We start from the raw sequence: 14,335 nt of genomic DNA, 5'->3' as shown, positions 1-14,335 counted from the left end.
GTCTCATTCGTTTTCGTGCTGCATCCTGTTCAAGTCTGCATTCTTCATCGACCATCTCATTCATTTTGGAAATGGAAGTTTCTACGCAACGCATGAATTGTCACGATCCTCAAGAAAAAGTGTCTCATGATCATCAAATGACAAATGGCAAGTATATTACATTGTGAAAATTAAAGATTTCAAATAAACCTATTTAAAGTGTATGCGCACATAAGTAATAAAAAAAAACGAAGAAATATCTCTTGGTAATTTCCTGAAACATATTTTACTTCAGATAATAATGTTGAATGAAATAAGAACGAAGAAATATATGTCGTTTTTGTGATGACTGTCATCAAAAGTAAAAGTAATATATCTTAATGGAAAAGAAAAAGCGAATTTTAAAGATATGTCGACATTTTCCCCGTCTGTTATTTTAGGCGGTGTATTTTCGTGTATCATCGTGGCGCGATTTTAAAAAATATATCTCTGCATTTTCCCATGTGTGCGTGAATGTTCTCAATTATTTCTGACACCGCGTCTAAAACCATCGATAAAAAATTAAATCAGATGGTGAATTCGAGATAAAATCGTGAGGGTGACAATGAATGGGCTTTATTTTACAGGCCTTTGAGAAATCATTTCGTTCTATAAACGGAAACTTTAATGGGATTCTCTTCCCGGTGTTTTTCAACCGAGTCTAAAACTATGTTAGCGACTGTTAAAAATGAAATGATATATCGAATTAGAGTTGAAATAAACCTGTGTGAGAGAGAAAGACAGCACGGGCCTAACTAAACAGGCCTCAAAGCTATTCGAGTTAATAAATGGTGGATATTTGTTTACATGAAGCCTCTCCAAGAATGGGTGGAGCTACTCTGTAAACGGAGTAAGCCACACCCCCGGACAGACAGACAGACAGACAGAATCACCGCAGCCTATTATAATATAGATAGTCGTTGAATCTGTTAATGAAAAAAAGTATGTGGATATAGATGGTAATGTTTTTTTCTGCTAATTAAATATGAGTCATTATTCAAGTGAAGACTTTGGGGATTATGACAGTGATGATAGTATCTCTATTGGAACAGAAGACAATTATGATAGTGAGAGTTTGTGTTCTAATGATAGCTATGAAAGTAGTTTTATAGATGATGAAGATGAAGATACTGATGAAGATGATGATGATACTACTACTACTACTACTACTACTACTACTACTACTACTACTACTACTACTACTACTACTTATACTACTACTACTACTACTACTACTACTATATGCTAAAGATACTGATGATTTTTTAGTTTAAGTAATCTTTTACTTTATAAATATGATAAATCCAAGTGACATACCAGATATTGAGCCTCTTTAATTCTCTGATTCTCCATATGATAAATTAGAGGATTGTCCGGCTTGTGAAAGAAGAGGATTAAATACAGAGTCAAAAGCCCATAAACAATGTTTATTCTGTGATTATCTTTTAATTAATGATGATAAAAAATATAAAAATAAATATAACTATTTTAAAATTACACCAAAAATGAATTACTGAAGAAGATTAATAAGATAAATGAATGTTAAGTGTGATGATGATAATACACCATTTCTTACAAGGGAAGAGACTATTTGTATTGAGGAACTGTTTCGGGGTTTAATGTTATTTGCTATTCACGATTGTCATTTTCAGGGAAATATCAATACAAGATATTATATAAATAAAATAATTGAATTATCTTGAAATTAAACCTGAACTCAGGATAAAATATAGAGTTTCGAAAAAAGTTCAGAAAAAATTAGATGACTTGTTTTCCAAATATATAAATGAATGATTTTGTACCCATTTGGGAAAACAAGATAAAATTTAACAACCATAAAAATCTTCCAAATTCATGAAGATGTCCAATAGTTGGTTCAAGCACATGTGGAAAAACCTGTTTGCTTTTAAAGATGCTCCTTACCCCCAACTTTTTAGATGATGATAATTTAATAATTTTCACAAAGTCAAGTTTTCAAACCGAGTGTCAACGACTATCACAAGGTTTTAATGCGGGTCTTCAAAAAGAAGATATAATCGGTTTATTTAAACTTCAAAACAAACTAAATGATTATAACATTGAAGATATAATACAACTATTTTGTGATGCACAGAAATCAATACACGGCAACGCTGGGTACTTCTGCTAGTGTATAATAAAATAGCCCCAAGAGCGATGACGATAATCTTTTGAGGTTGTAGTTCTGACCTCTGCTGGTTTGGGGGGAACTTCCCCCCCTCCCCCCAGGACATGATCTCCCGGAGCCCCCATGATCCCAAATCGAAAAATCGAAGCCCAACTTCTGCCGCAGGCTAGTGTCTTGTATTCATGTGTCAAGTTTCAGAACAATCAGCCAGATGACAAGGGAAGAGTAGCAAAAATAGCAAAAAGTTAACGGACGGACGGACGGACGGACATCCAGACATCATGAACCATTTTATAAGTTCAGCTCCTGTCTGTTTGTGTGTGGGTGGTTGGTTGTTATCTCCAAATGCGTGTTTCAGAAGGTGGAATGAGACCTCCCAGGTCTCAATGTATCCACCTTCGTGTGTGTGTGTGTGTGTGTGTGTGTGTGTGTGTGTGTGTGTGTGTGTGTGTGTGTGTGTGTGTGTGTGTGTCCAAGTCTACATATTTTGTCCGATAGATCGGCCGATCGCTGCAAAACTTGAAACATAGAAGGGACTCCCAATGAAAAATATTTTATTGATAAATCTGATGTCATAGGTCACATGGTATGGCAGCCATATTGGATTAAAGGCAAAAATTTGGACATCTCCGAAACTGCTCAACAAAAAAAAATCATCATAAAATAACAAAAAAAAAAACAATCAACCGCTCAAAATATCCCAATAATTAATCAATAACGGTGTGGATAATAACAATGTATGCAACATAATACATGGGGTGCATGTGTGATACGGGTATAATAGTGCACGGCGAGATGATGCGCTCTATGTTATGACTACAAGTGTCATTGTAGTTACTAATTGCATTTTTCACCGGGTCCCTTCATAAGTAGTTCGGTTACTTTGGAGAATTTCTCAAAAATTCAAAAAAATTCCGTTCAAAAATCTTCTCAGAAACCGACAACCGGATCCACACCAAACTGGCCATGTGGCATCGTGACCAATGCCCTAACCTCAAGGAGCCACGGGCTCCCTCCTCGAATCCCCTATATCCACTCAAACATATTTTCCTCTCAAACTACATGATCGATATGGATCAAATTTGGTACGATACATCAGAACATTAAGATCTCATGGGATTGTGCTCCCCATCCGGATCTGCCCCCTATAAGATGCTGAAGGGGGGGGGGTCACCTCAAATTCAGGTAATTTACTTTGAAATCTTCTCAGAAAGCCTGGCGAAATAGCCGCCACTCCCCCACAGGGCTATTTATTTTGTATTCTATTTTGCAAAGTGTTGTATTTCTATACGAATCAATTTATCTCTCAAACCATACTGGAGAAATGTAAATTGGGAAATTTTGCAAATTAGTCTTCAAAATGTTTAAGAGAATATCATTAATGTCGGCATTGCTGTTGAGTAAAAGAAGATTTCTTTGCTCACAATGAAAACCATTTCCTTTACTTGTGCATTAAGAACGTTTTGTCCATTTAATCAAGATTATTTTCATTATCTTGCAATGCCGAAATTTGTTTAATTGACTCGGTGGCCCGTTGGTTCATTGGACCAAATTTTCATTTGTCGTCACTGCCTTGTAGCATACCTGCCTGCTGGACTCGGGGGTCTTTTGGGTCCTCAGGGACTTTTGGGTCATCTGGGACATTTGGGTCCTTGGGGACTTTTGGGTAATTTGGATCTTTAGGGTCCTCAGGGACTTTTGGGTCGTATGTGTCTTTTGGGTCCTCGGGGACTTTTTGGTGTTTTGGATCCTCATGGACTTTTGGATCCTCATGATCTTTTGGGTCCTCGGGCCCCATCGGCCCAGCTGATTATCTGGATGGTCATTGAATCAGCCGCTCAATAAATTGAAGGGATCCTTCAAATTGATCTCTTTTTCAATCTGACAAATTGCCAAAATTTAGGAATTTGCACTTTCAATGATATTATTGACTTTTTTAAGTTAAAGTTCATGAAGGGTTCTTTATTTTTTGTTTATCTACTTATCAAGTCAAGGCTCAGAAACACAGCAATATTCAGACTGAAATGGACAAATAAGCAATGGAGACGAACCAGGCTGCTATTTGTGAGCGGTATATCAATACCTCCTTTTCCAGTAATTACATGGTAAGCTGTAAATTAAATCATAAATACATGAGGGTGAGGTAAACGACAAAACGGAATGCAAATAAAAAGTACAAACGCAAGGATAAAAATTCCAAACTAGAAAGAATCTCAAAATGAAAAGCCCATCTGCATCTGCTTTGTACTCAAACTAAACCTAATAAAAAGGACACTGAAAAAAAAATTGTACATTTTATTCATTTATGTTCTCCATATTCTCATAATAAAGGTTTGTTGAACATTTTATGACAAAAGCTCGATTGATAAATATTTTATGGCCTGGACAAACACACTGAAGCTCAACGGTAAATAAATAAAGAAACACTGAAGCGATTTTAACAAAGCGGGCATCTCGTGCTTCATGTGCTTCAGAGGGGCTAATCAGGGCTATTTCTAGTCATGATGACTTTGCCCTTTCACATTTTGACCCAATTATTAATTATTATTCTCAGGGTTCTCATTATAAAGGTTTGTTGAAAAATTTATGACAAAAGCTGAAATGGTAAAAAAAAATTATGGCCTGCACAGACAAACAGACAGACATGCACTGCAGCAAAGATCACAAAAATACAAACCACTAAGGAATTCTTCCAAATAATATACAGCATCACATTCATTGCCAAAAATAATTCTCTAAGAAAGAAAATGTTTTCATTAAAAAAAAATTTTTTTTTTTTGTTTCAAGAAAACTTTTCTTATTTTAAGAAAATTATTTTTGGCCGTGTTAAACACACTGTTAATTGTCCGTCACGGCCATTTTTGGTATGATCTGCTCACATCATTCTGTAGATGTCTATCATCGATTTTTAACCCACAACCAGTCTGGTGTTGGCTTAGCGGTTAGGGTGCCGGCTTGGGATCCTTGGATCCTGGGTTCGAATCCCGGTCGATCGCTGAATTAACACCAGGGGGGTTGACTCAGCCTGTCATCCTTCCGAGGTCGGCAAATTGAGTACCAGCTTGCTGGGATGAATGATCCCGGTGTGTACCCCAGCTTAGAATAGGTACACCGTATCCCTGCACATCGTAAGAGGCGACTAAGGGTTGGCGTCAGGATGGGCATCCGGCCATAAAACATTGCCTCAAACAGGGAACCATGATTGTCATGGGGCCCGCAAGGCCAACCCCTGCTCTAGCGGGGAAGAAATGGCCTTAAAACGATCATTCATATTTCATATTCAACCAGTGGGTGGAACATTCGGAAACCACACCCAGTTTAGTCACATGACAAAAGTCATTTTTTCACCCAAACAAACCTATCTGAGGCTTTTAATTGAGATACAAGAAATATAATTAAGCATCATTTGTACTATTTTCTGACCTGGTGTTGGCTTCGCGGTTATGGTGCCGGCTTGGGATCCTAAGATCCTGAGTTCGTAATGCTGGTCGATCGCTGAATTAACACCAGGGGAGACTCAGCCTGTTATCCTTCAGAGGTCGGCAAATTGAGTACCAGCTTGCTGGGATGAATGTGCCGGTGTGTGCCCCGGTTTAGAATAGGTACACCGTATCCCTGCGTGTCGTAAGAGGCGACTAAAGGGTTGGTGTCAGGAAGGCCACCCGGCCATAAAAACATTGCCTCAAAAAGGGAACCATGATGATCGTCATGGGGCCCGCAAGGCTAACCCCACTCTCGCAAGGAAAATGGCCTTAAAAAAGGGGGTGGGGGGGAAAAATGTACTATTTTCTGAACCGCTTCATTTTTTCAACTTGTATTTTCTATAATATATCGAGGCTCATGGAATAGAAAGTTGACAGACGGTATGAACTCACAGAAACCTACAAGTAAAGTTGGCTGAGGTCGGGCCAATGGGAGTAAAAAAATAAAAAAATAAAAATATTGTGGATAGGGATGGGGTGCACCGCCTGTTGGAAGCCCAGGAGGTAAGAGTGGTATACAACTGCCGACCAGCTTCGGGAAGCTGATTTGACGGACGGGAAAAGTGAGAGACAAAATAGTTTCAGCTCATGAAAATCACAAGTAAATCCGAAAATGAACGCACTTACAGTGAAATGTATTCGCTGCAGATATAACTCGTCATATGCATATAGTGGCCTTACCCGATAGACTTCTTCCCAAAGTCATTGTCTCCTCGCACAAGTATGTCCATTCAGCTTAATGCAAGGAGGAATGCAGTTCCGTCTTCTATGAACTGAAGTTGGGCCAGTGATGCATCGTGTTCCAGAACACTCAAAATTGAGGATCAATGTCAAAGTGATGCATCAGAACACTCAAAATGGAATAACAAGTTCCTTTACCAAGCCAATTAAGTGTGCTGAATCTGGTCGAGAAGAATTGTGTTGTCGCACGTCATTCACCTTTCAGCACCAGGTTCATTATAGCTTGACAGGTTGACAGGATCTTTTTGCTTCCAGCTTCATTAACACTCACTCGCGGGTTATCAATGGGGACCTCACTAGTAATCCCGGTCATCCATGCTAAGAAGTTGAAGAGCTCATCTGGTACCACATTCCTCACTGCATCTACCGTCATATATTTGGCTGTTGTTGGCCATGATCGTCGAGGAACTGAATCGGACGTCTCACGAATAGTACGCCTGAGTACTTGGGCAGCATGATACAATGGTCGGAACTCATGTGGTACATTCTGTCTGCGTAGAGCTTCAGCTGCTGTATCCATGGAGCCTTCTGGCCAGAAAGTTTGCGTGTCGATGTGTGGCGAAGATTCTGCATCATCTGTGCTCATCTCGAATGATATGTCGGCTTCACTGTACCTTCCCATTTCCTCCACAATCTCATCAGTTGACAGATCTTCAACAAATACCAAATCACTTTCAATGTTTCTAGATGATTTTAGAAATTTAAAGTTGGGGTAGGACCTTTGAATTCTTCTTTTCAAACTGGAGGTTTTATAAGAGGAAGCCTCTACACCTTCCTTCTCTTGAACACATTTATTAAACAGTGTGTACAATTTTGTTAACCTTAAGACTTCACGATTTTGTAACACCCTCTCCTCTAATACGAGGTTACAGAAGTGTTGGAACCCAGCCTGGTACAGGTAGTCTTCTGGTGATTTTTCAGAGTGCTTCCTGGTAAGAAACTTTCTGTAGTGCTGGTAGCAGCTAAGGTGAAACCTTGCTTCCAATGCCACCAGATCTTTTCCACAGATGCGTTGCAGAATTGCTTCATCTTTGCGAGTTTCAGCGGCACAAAGCAGCTTGCCTGCTGTTTCTGCTTCACACTGTATCAGTCTCTCTCTTTTTCTTGTCTTGTTGTGTCTCTTTGGTATGTCCTTTTCCGTCCTGCAGATGAGGCATTGGACTGGAAGAGGACGAGTAGCCCTCGCTGGTACTACGTTGGGGTCTGCCAATTTTGAACACATAAGACGCATCTTTGTTGTAGCATCCCTCCTTTCCTTTTCACTCTGCTCCAATTCCACACAAGTCGTTTCAGCTGAGTCTGGGGTGGGAGAGACCGAGAGAAAGATTAAAATATATATTTAAAAGAGAAAGAAAAAGACAAAGAAACATAAATAAAAAATAATAAAGAGAGAAATATGAAAAAGGAAGGAAACTGGAAGGGCACTCAGTAGAGAGTATAAGCCTCCGTCAAGCTGAGCAGTTTATGTTTTGTTTCCCACTGATCGGCCGGATCTGAATTCAGACCTGAAACAAAATCTAATCAGCTTGTTCTTGTCACCTAAACTGACGTTCCGCAACCTATGGGTTGCGACCCAATGTTTGGGTCGCGAAGGATTTTCAATGGGTTGCACAATCGTTTCAGAAATCGCGGGAAAAAAACTTTATCGACGATTTACTTCTCCCGACTGAACAGAATAGATCAAACGAACGCCGACACAAACTTTATAGTGTGGACTCTTCTACCGCGCTGTACCGATGTACCGCGAGTGCATCCGGTCAGTCAGATCATACGTTTAGTTTCCGACACGCGAATGTCCATTGCTCTTCATTCAAAAGATTGAGCTGTGAGCGTAAGGTACTCGCCATGGCTAGAAAGTATCAGCCTGTGTTCCTGAACTATGGGTTCACCTTGAATATCGATAAGCACAATGTTCATCGACCACAGTGTGTGATATGCCTTGACGTGTTGGCCAACGAGTCCCTCAGGCCCCAAAAGCTGAAACGGCACCTCGAGAAGAAACATGGAGATCATGTCAACAAGTCGCGGGAGTTTTTTCTCCGGAAAGAACGCGAGATGAACAGCAAGTCAGTAATGAGTTCGGCTGTTTTTCCGTCGAAGGGACAGACCAAAGCCAGCTACCTGGTGGCGGAGAAGATAGCCAAAGAAAAGAAACCATACACTATTGCGGGTAAGTTTTTTGGTTTTTTTCGTAAAAGTATTTCACTGCATTGGTGGTTTGTAGGTTCATGAAGTAATACATGGTGCTGTAAGTATAGTTAAATTTAGTTTTTCATTTCGTCTTTAGAATATTGATGTGTCGGGTTCTTGATTACTATTACTCGTGCCATGTATACGTTGGTATATCACAACTTCGTAAGTTTTATTGTTTGTTACAATACAGCCATTCTTAAACTTTGCCTATTTTTAAAAAGTACGTACGGCAATCACATCGTACATATTGAATTTTTATAATGCCTTGGATTTGGAACAAAATCAAGATTAATCATAAAGTGAAAAATGTTCATGTGTTATTTTATTTATCTTGTATTGCAGAGCAACTCATCCTGCCATGCGCCAAGGCGATGTGCAGAGAAGTGCTTGGAGAGACGGCAGCTTCCAAGATAAGCACCATTCCGCTTTCTGCCGACACGATTCGCTGACGGATAATAGACATGGGCGAAGACATCGAGCACCAGCTGTACGCAAACCTCGAGGCCAACAAGTTTGCCATCCAGTTGGACGAGTCAATGGACATCGCACAGAAGGCGTTGATCCTCATCTTTGTTCGTTATCGGCATGGCGATGATTTTATGGAGGATCTTCTGGCATGTGACGAGCGACAGACCAAGACCACGGCCGCAGAAATATTCGCAGTCATCAACAAACATGTCGCATTGCATAGCCTCAGGTGGGAAGACTGTGTTGGCGTTTGTACCGATGGTGCGGCATCGATGACAGGTTGGCGCAGCGGTGTCATTAAGCTCATCCAAGATGTGGCACCAGAGGAAAGCTGGACCCACTGCTTCCTCCACCGCGAGGCATTAGCGGTGAAAAAGATGTCACCTGGACTTGCCGAAGTAATGGACATTGCAGTGAAAACAATCAACCATCTCAGGACGAGCGCCCTAAATTTGAGGTTGTTTGCAGAGCTGTGTAAGGAGCAAGATGCAGAACACACCACGATGCTGTATTTTGCAGCTGTTCGCTGGTTTTCCAGAGGAGATGCTTTGGCAAGATTGTATGAACTTCGCGACCAGGTCCTCGCATTCTTGGAGGTGGCTAGGTCAGACCTGGCAGTCTACTACAAAAACAACAAATTCATCGCAACATTGGCATACATGGCCGACATCTTCAACCTGTTGAACAATCTGAACATATCGTTCCAGGGCAAAACGAACAAGCAGGCGAAATCCGTGTTTGTAACGTATGACAAGATAGCAGCGTTCAAGTCAAAGCTGGATCTATGGAAGAGAAGAGTACAGACCAATGATGAATTTGACATGTTTGAAAACCTGGATGATCTGCTCAGCAAGAGTGTTGAGGAACGTGTGGACATTAAGGATGTCATCGTCGAACATCTGGTGAACCTGCGCAAACGATTTGACGAATACTTTCCTGTTGATCCACGCGTGTAGAAGAAGTGGATCCGAGACCCTTATTTGGTCGACGTTCAGCAGTGCTGCAACTTGTCCAACAGATTGAAAGAGGACTTGATCGACATCGTGTCCGACGGTACACTTAAGACACTGTTCAGGAAGGACACTTTAGTGAAGTTTTGGCTAACAGTGTCTCATGAGTACCCAGAGATTGCACATCTCGCAGTAAAGTTCCTGATGCCATTCACGACGACGTGGATGTGTGAGGCAGGTTTCTCAACGGTGACATATCTGAAGTCCAAGTTTCGAAACAAACTGGAGACAGTGGCCCTGTGCGCCAACATGAGAATCGCATTGTCGCCGCTTCAAAGCCGAATCGATGATCTCGTAGCCAATATGCAAAGACAACCATCACACTGATGTGGATAATCCACATCTACAATGTTACGAACGGAACATTTGAATTAGGCTTGTAAGTTTCACTTTTGGGTTTATCAGTGAAAGTTGTTTATTTAATGTTGTTCATGATGACGGAACATTGAACCTGGATATAAGTTCAGATGCATATCGGGTTTTTTCGGTAAAAGTTATTCTTGTTTTGTTTATCAGTTCATGTTACATTTTAAGTTCATCATCTGTTCATGATGAAGATTAAAATACAGTATAAACACCTTATCTTGGCATGTCACTTTAATAATTAAAGTTTTATTCTACAGACGGCATTTAATATGGAATATTTTTTTTGTGGGGGTGAACTTACTTTTCAAGATGTCTTAGAACCAAAAGTTCATTGGAATTATGTTGAAATTATTCTCGATTTTGTTAATGTGACCTTTAAAAGAAACAAAAACCACATTTGACATTTAGAAACAAATAAATTGATCCTTGAAAGTGATGTAAACTGATATCGAACTCAATTCATGGACAGTACTGTGTTAAACTTATGTACCTTTTCCAGAAGTATCTCTTTATTTTGCACATTAGGCAAAAAAAATTTTCACAAAAACAAAAGTTAAATTACGACTGGGATTACAGACAGTAAAATTACAGTTCAGTACTTCGTGTAACCCCCACGAGCATTCAGGAGAGCACGTACACGTTGGGGCATGCTGTTCACGAGATTTGCCAAGGTTTGGACAGGAATCGCTTGCCATGCAGTGACAATAGCCTGCTGCAATTCACGCACAGAGGTCGGCTGCTGGTCCAAGTGGTCGATTTGACGCGTTAATTCTGCCCACAAGTTCTCTATCGGATTCATATCCGGGGAGATGGCAGGCCACTCCATATGCTCTACACTACGGTCAGCAAGAAAGTGTTGGATCATGCGAGCATGATGAGGCCGTGCATTGTCATCTTGGAAGACAAAGTTTCCTCGAAAGGCTGCACGAGCAAATGGAAGCAACGTTTCTTCCAGAATGGCCCTGTACTTGAACTGGTTCAGGTTTCCATTCAGAACAACCATGTCAGTTTTGCCCCCTGCATGAAAAGCAGCCCAAACGGTCACCCCACCACCTCCAGCTTGGACTCTTGGCACTATACAATCTTCGTTGTGGGCTTCATGCACTTGTCTGTGCACTCGGACGCGGCCATCTTGACGATAGACCAGAAATCTAGACTCGTCACTGAAGGTCACGTGATTCCAGTGTCCTGGCTGCCATGGACGGTGCTCTCTGGCCCACTGCAATCGGCCTGGCGGTGTTGTCTGGTCAGGCGTGGCTTTCTCAAGGGACGCCTGGCACGATAGCCTGCTTGAACGAGTCATTGGTTGACTAGCCTTCTGGATACAGGCACATTTGTCAGTTGCTGCCACTCAGCCCTAAGCCGATTAGCTGACTTGGTACGGCCATTGCGGACTAACCGGTGCAGCTGGCGATCATCCCTCCTTGTGGTTCTGCGGGGACGTCCTGGCCTCAGTATTGGAGTAGGGACACCCCTCTGAGCATTTCGTTTCAGGATCTTTGACACCTGACCTTGAGTGATGCCATACTGCCGAGCAATAGCACGCTCTTTCATGCCGTAATTTCGTAAAGCCACCACTCCATGACAAACAGCATTGTCGAGTTGATGGACCATCTCCAGAGGAAGCGGCAATAACGTTTGGAGACATGCAGCAGTTGTTTTCCACTAATACAGAACGCAACAACCCTTGTATACCCGACTGTCAAGCCAATCGTCAAATGCACCTGTCCGTACATTTTGCCACGCCACCTGTGATATAATCCTGTTGTTGACTTCTTGCTGCGACAGACAATCAGTGACATGGTTCTTTTAACAAACTAGGGCATGCCCGTACTATATCTATATCTAAAATTATATCCCCCCCCCTCTATTTACATGAAATGGTTTGGTCCAAAGCGAACGGCTTGCGAGTGGTGACAATCCCCCCCCTCTATTTACATGCAATGGTTTGGTCCAAAGCGAACGGCTTCCGGAGTTTGGTAAAGAAATCGCCATCGCGTGCACAAACGCGCAGGAAAGCGAATGAATCGCAAATTCGTTTTTATTAGTTGTAAAACATAGTTTAACGCCAACATAGTTTGCAAACGTGAAATAAATGAATACGCTCTCAAATGTGCCATCCGAGGCAGAGTGTGCCCGCCACGTTCGGCACACGCGATAGTTCGCTGCTCTCTGATTGGTTGAATCGTTTTTTGGACATAGCTCGGTAAGTAATTGTCCGATTAATATGAAAACTTGAAAAGGCACATCCTCGGGTCCCCAGCAATATACCTGGCAAGTTTAAAGTATATCGGACCCGTGGTTGTCGAGAAACAGCGGTCACAGACAAACGTACAGACAGAGATTACTGGAATTATAGATAGATAAATCACGAAAGTGTAAAAGAAACTCACCAGATTGATATACTGAGTTAAGAAAGTAAACCCAAGTCAAGAAAAAAAAAAATATTCCATATTAAATGCCAAGTCTGTATTTCACAAAAGATACACCACCAATGAATGTTGTGAGATTCATCTTCATCTTCATCTTCTTCATCTTCATCATCTTCTTCTTCTTCATTAAACTTCATCCGGATTCATCGTAGGGGTGGATTCATCTCTTCCGAAGCTTTTAACAGGCAGGGAGTTTACGCCTGATTGGCTGACAATAATATCAAGTGGGCGGTGTCTGTGATCGAAGTCGCTGCTCATTCTCAATGGGGGCGTGGTCTCTCGCTCTCTCTCTCTCTCTTCTCATGGTCGTGGAGATCCGTACAAAATAACAAAATAAGGACAGTGTTTGTTATGATTGTCGTCACTTTGCTTTATTGTTCAATTACGAATTGTACTGCTGTACAAAGATGATGAACCGAACCCTTACCAAGATATCAACGTCATAAGCAATCGATATTTCCGTGACGGTTTGTGGGGAGGTGGGGGAGGCATGGAGGGGGGAGGGGGGGAGTTCGATGGGTCGCGACTGGATGCAGGGTTTTTTAAATTGGGTCCTGGGCTAAAAAGGTTGCGGAACGCAGGCCTAAACAACTCGTCCACCAAGGTTAGTCCAAACTCATCCATAACTTTTTTTAAAAATATCATGTACAGTATATCGCTTTTCGCCCGATCTCTCAATGGTGAAGAATCACTGAAAAAAAATACGAAATTCTCGCAGCCGAATCCATATACAGATCTTCACCAAAATCGAATTGATTAGTCCTTGTCACATGCACAACTTCTCCACCAAGTTTCGGCCAGATTTGTCTATAACCTTTTGAGATATCCTGCTATATATCGTTTTTGTCCCTGTCTCCCAATGTTGAAGAATCACTTAAGAGATTCTACTAGCCGGATCCGGATCTGGATCTTCACCAAAATCGAACTAATTCTTCCTTGTCAAACACACAACCTGTCCACCAAGTTTTTTATTTTTCCAAATCCGTCCATAACTTTTTGAGATATCCTGCTATATATAGTTTTTGTCACGATCTCCCAACGGTGAAGAATCGCTTTAAACATTTTAGTAGCCGGATCCGAATCCGGATCTTCACCAAAATCTAATCATTTCGTCCGTGTCACATACACTACATCTCTGCCAAACAAACGGGGGTGAAAACAGAACCTCCATCCACCTTTGGTGCCGGATGTAATTAGCTTTGCATTGCCACCTATCAAACTCATCCAACAAATTTTGTTAGAAGCCGTCCACAACTTTTTGAAACATCGTGCTATGTATCGGTTTTAGCCCTATCTCTCAATGGTGAAGATCCACTTCGAAAATTAAAAATAAAACGTATCCAGATACAGGTTGGGATCTTCACCAAAATCGAATTCAGCCTTGGTGGACACCGAGCCTGTCCACCAACTTTTGGCCGAATCTGTGAACAATTTATTTGGTATATTGTGGCGGGCACAATGATCAATAATTCCGCGCAC

General features: G+C 41.3%; 1 protein-coding gene across 1 annotated transcript in view; it reads right to left on the bottom strand.

The window, feature by feature from the left end:
* Positions 1-4,444: 4,444 nt before the first annotated feature.
* Positions 4,445-14,335, bottom strand: part of LOC144892241 (uncharacterized) — a 15,435-nt gene continuing 5,544 nt past the window's right edge. The window contains exon 2 of the mRNA XM_078777843.1: positions 4,445-7,686. Within this exon, the coding sequence (XP_078633969.1) occupies positions 6,578-7,686 (1,109 nt within the window). The 3' untranslated portion in view covers positions 4,445-6,577. The remainder of the gene's footprint in view (positions 7,687-14,335) is intronic.

The sequence above is a fragment of the Myxine glutinosa genome, chromosome 5, assembly GCF_964187855.1.
Source record: "Myxine glutinosa chromosome 5, kmMyxGlut1.1, whole genome shotgun sequence".
In the NCBI taxonomy this organism is placed as follows: domain Eukaryota; kingdom Metazoa; phylum Chordata; class Myxini; order Myxiniformes; family Myxinidae; genus Myxine; species Myxine glutinosa.
This window is presented reverse-complemented; position numbering and strand designations above follow the sequence as displayed.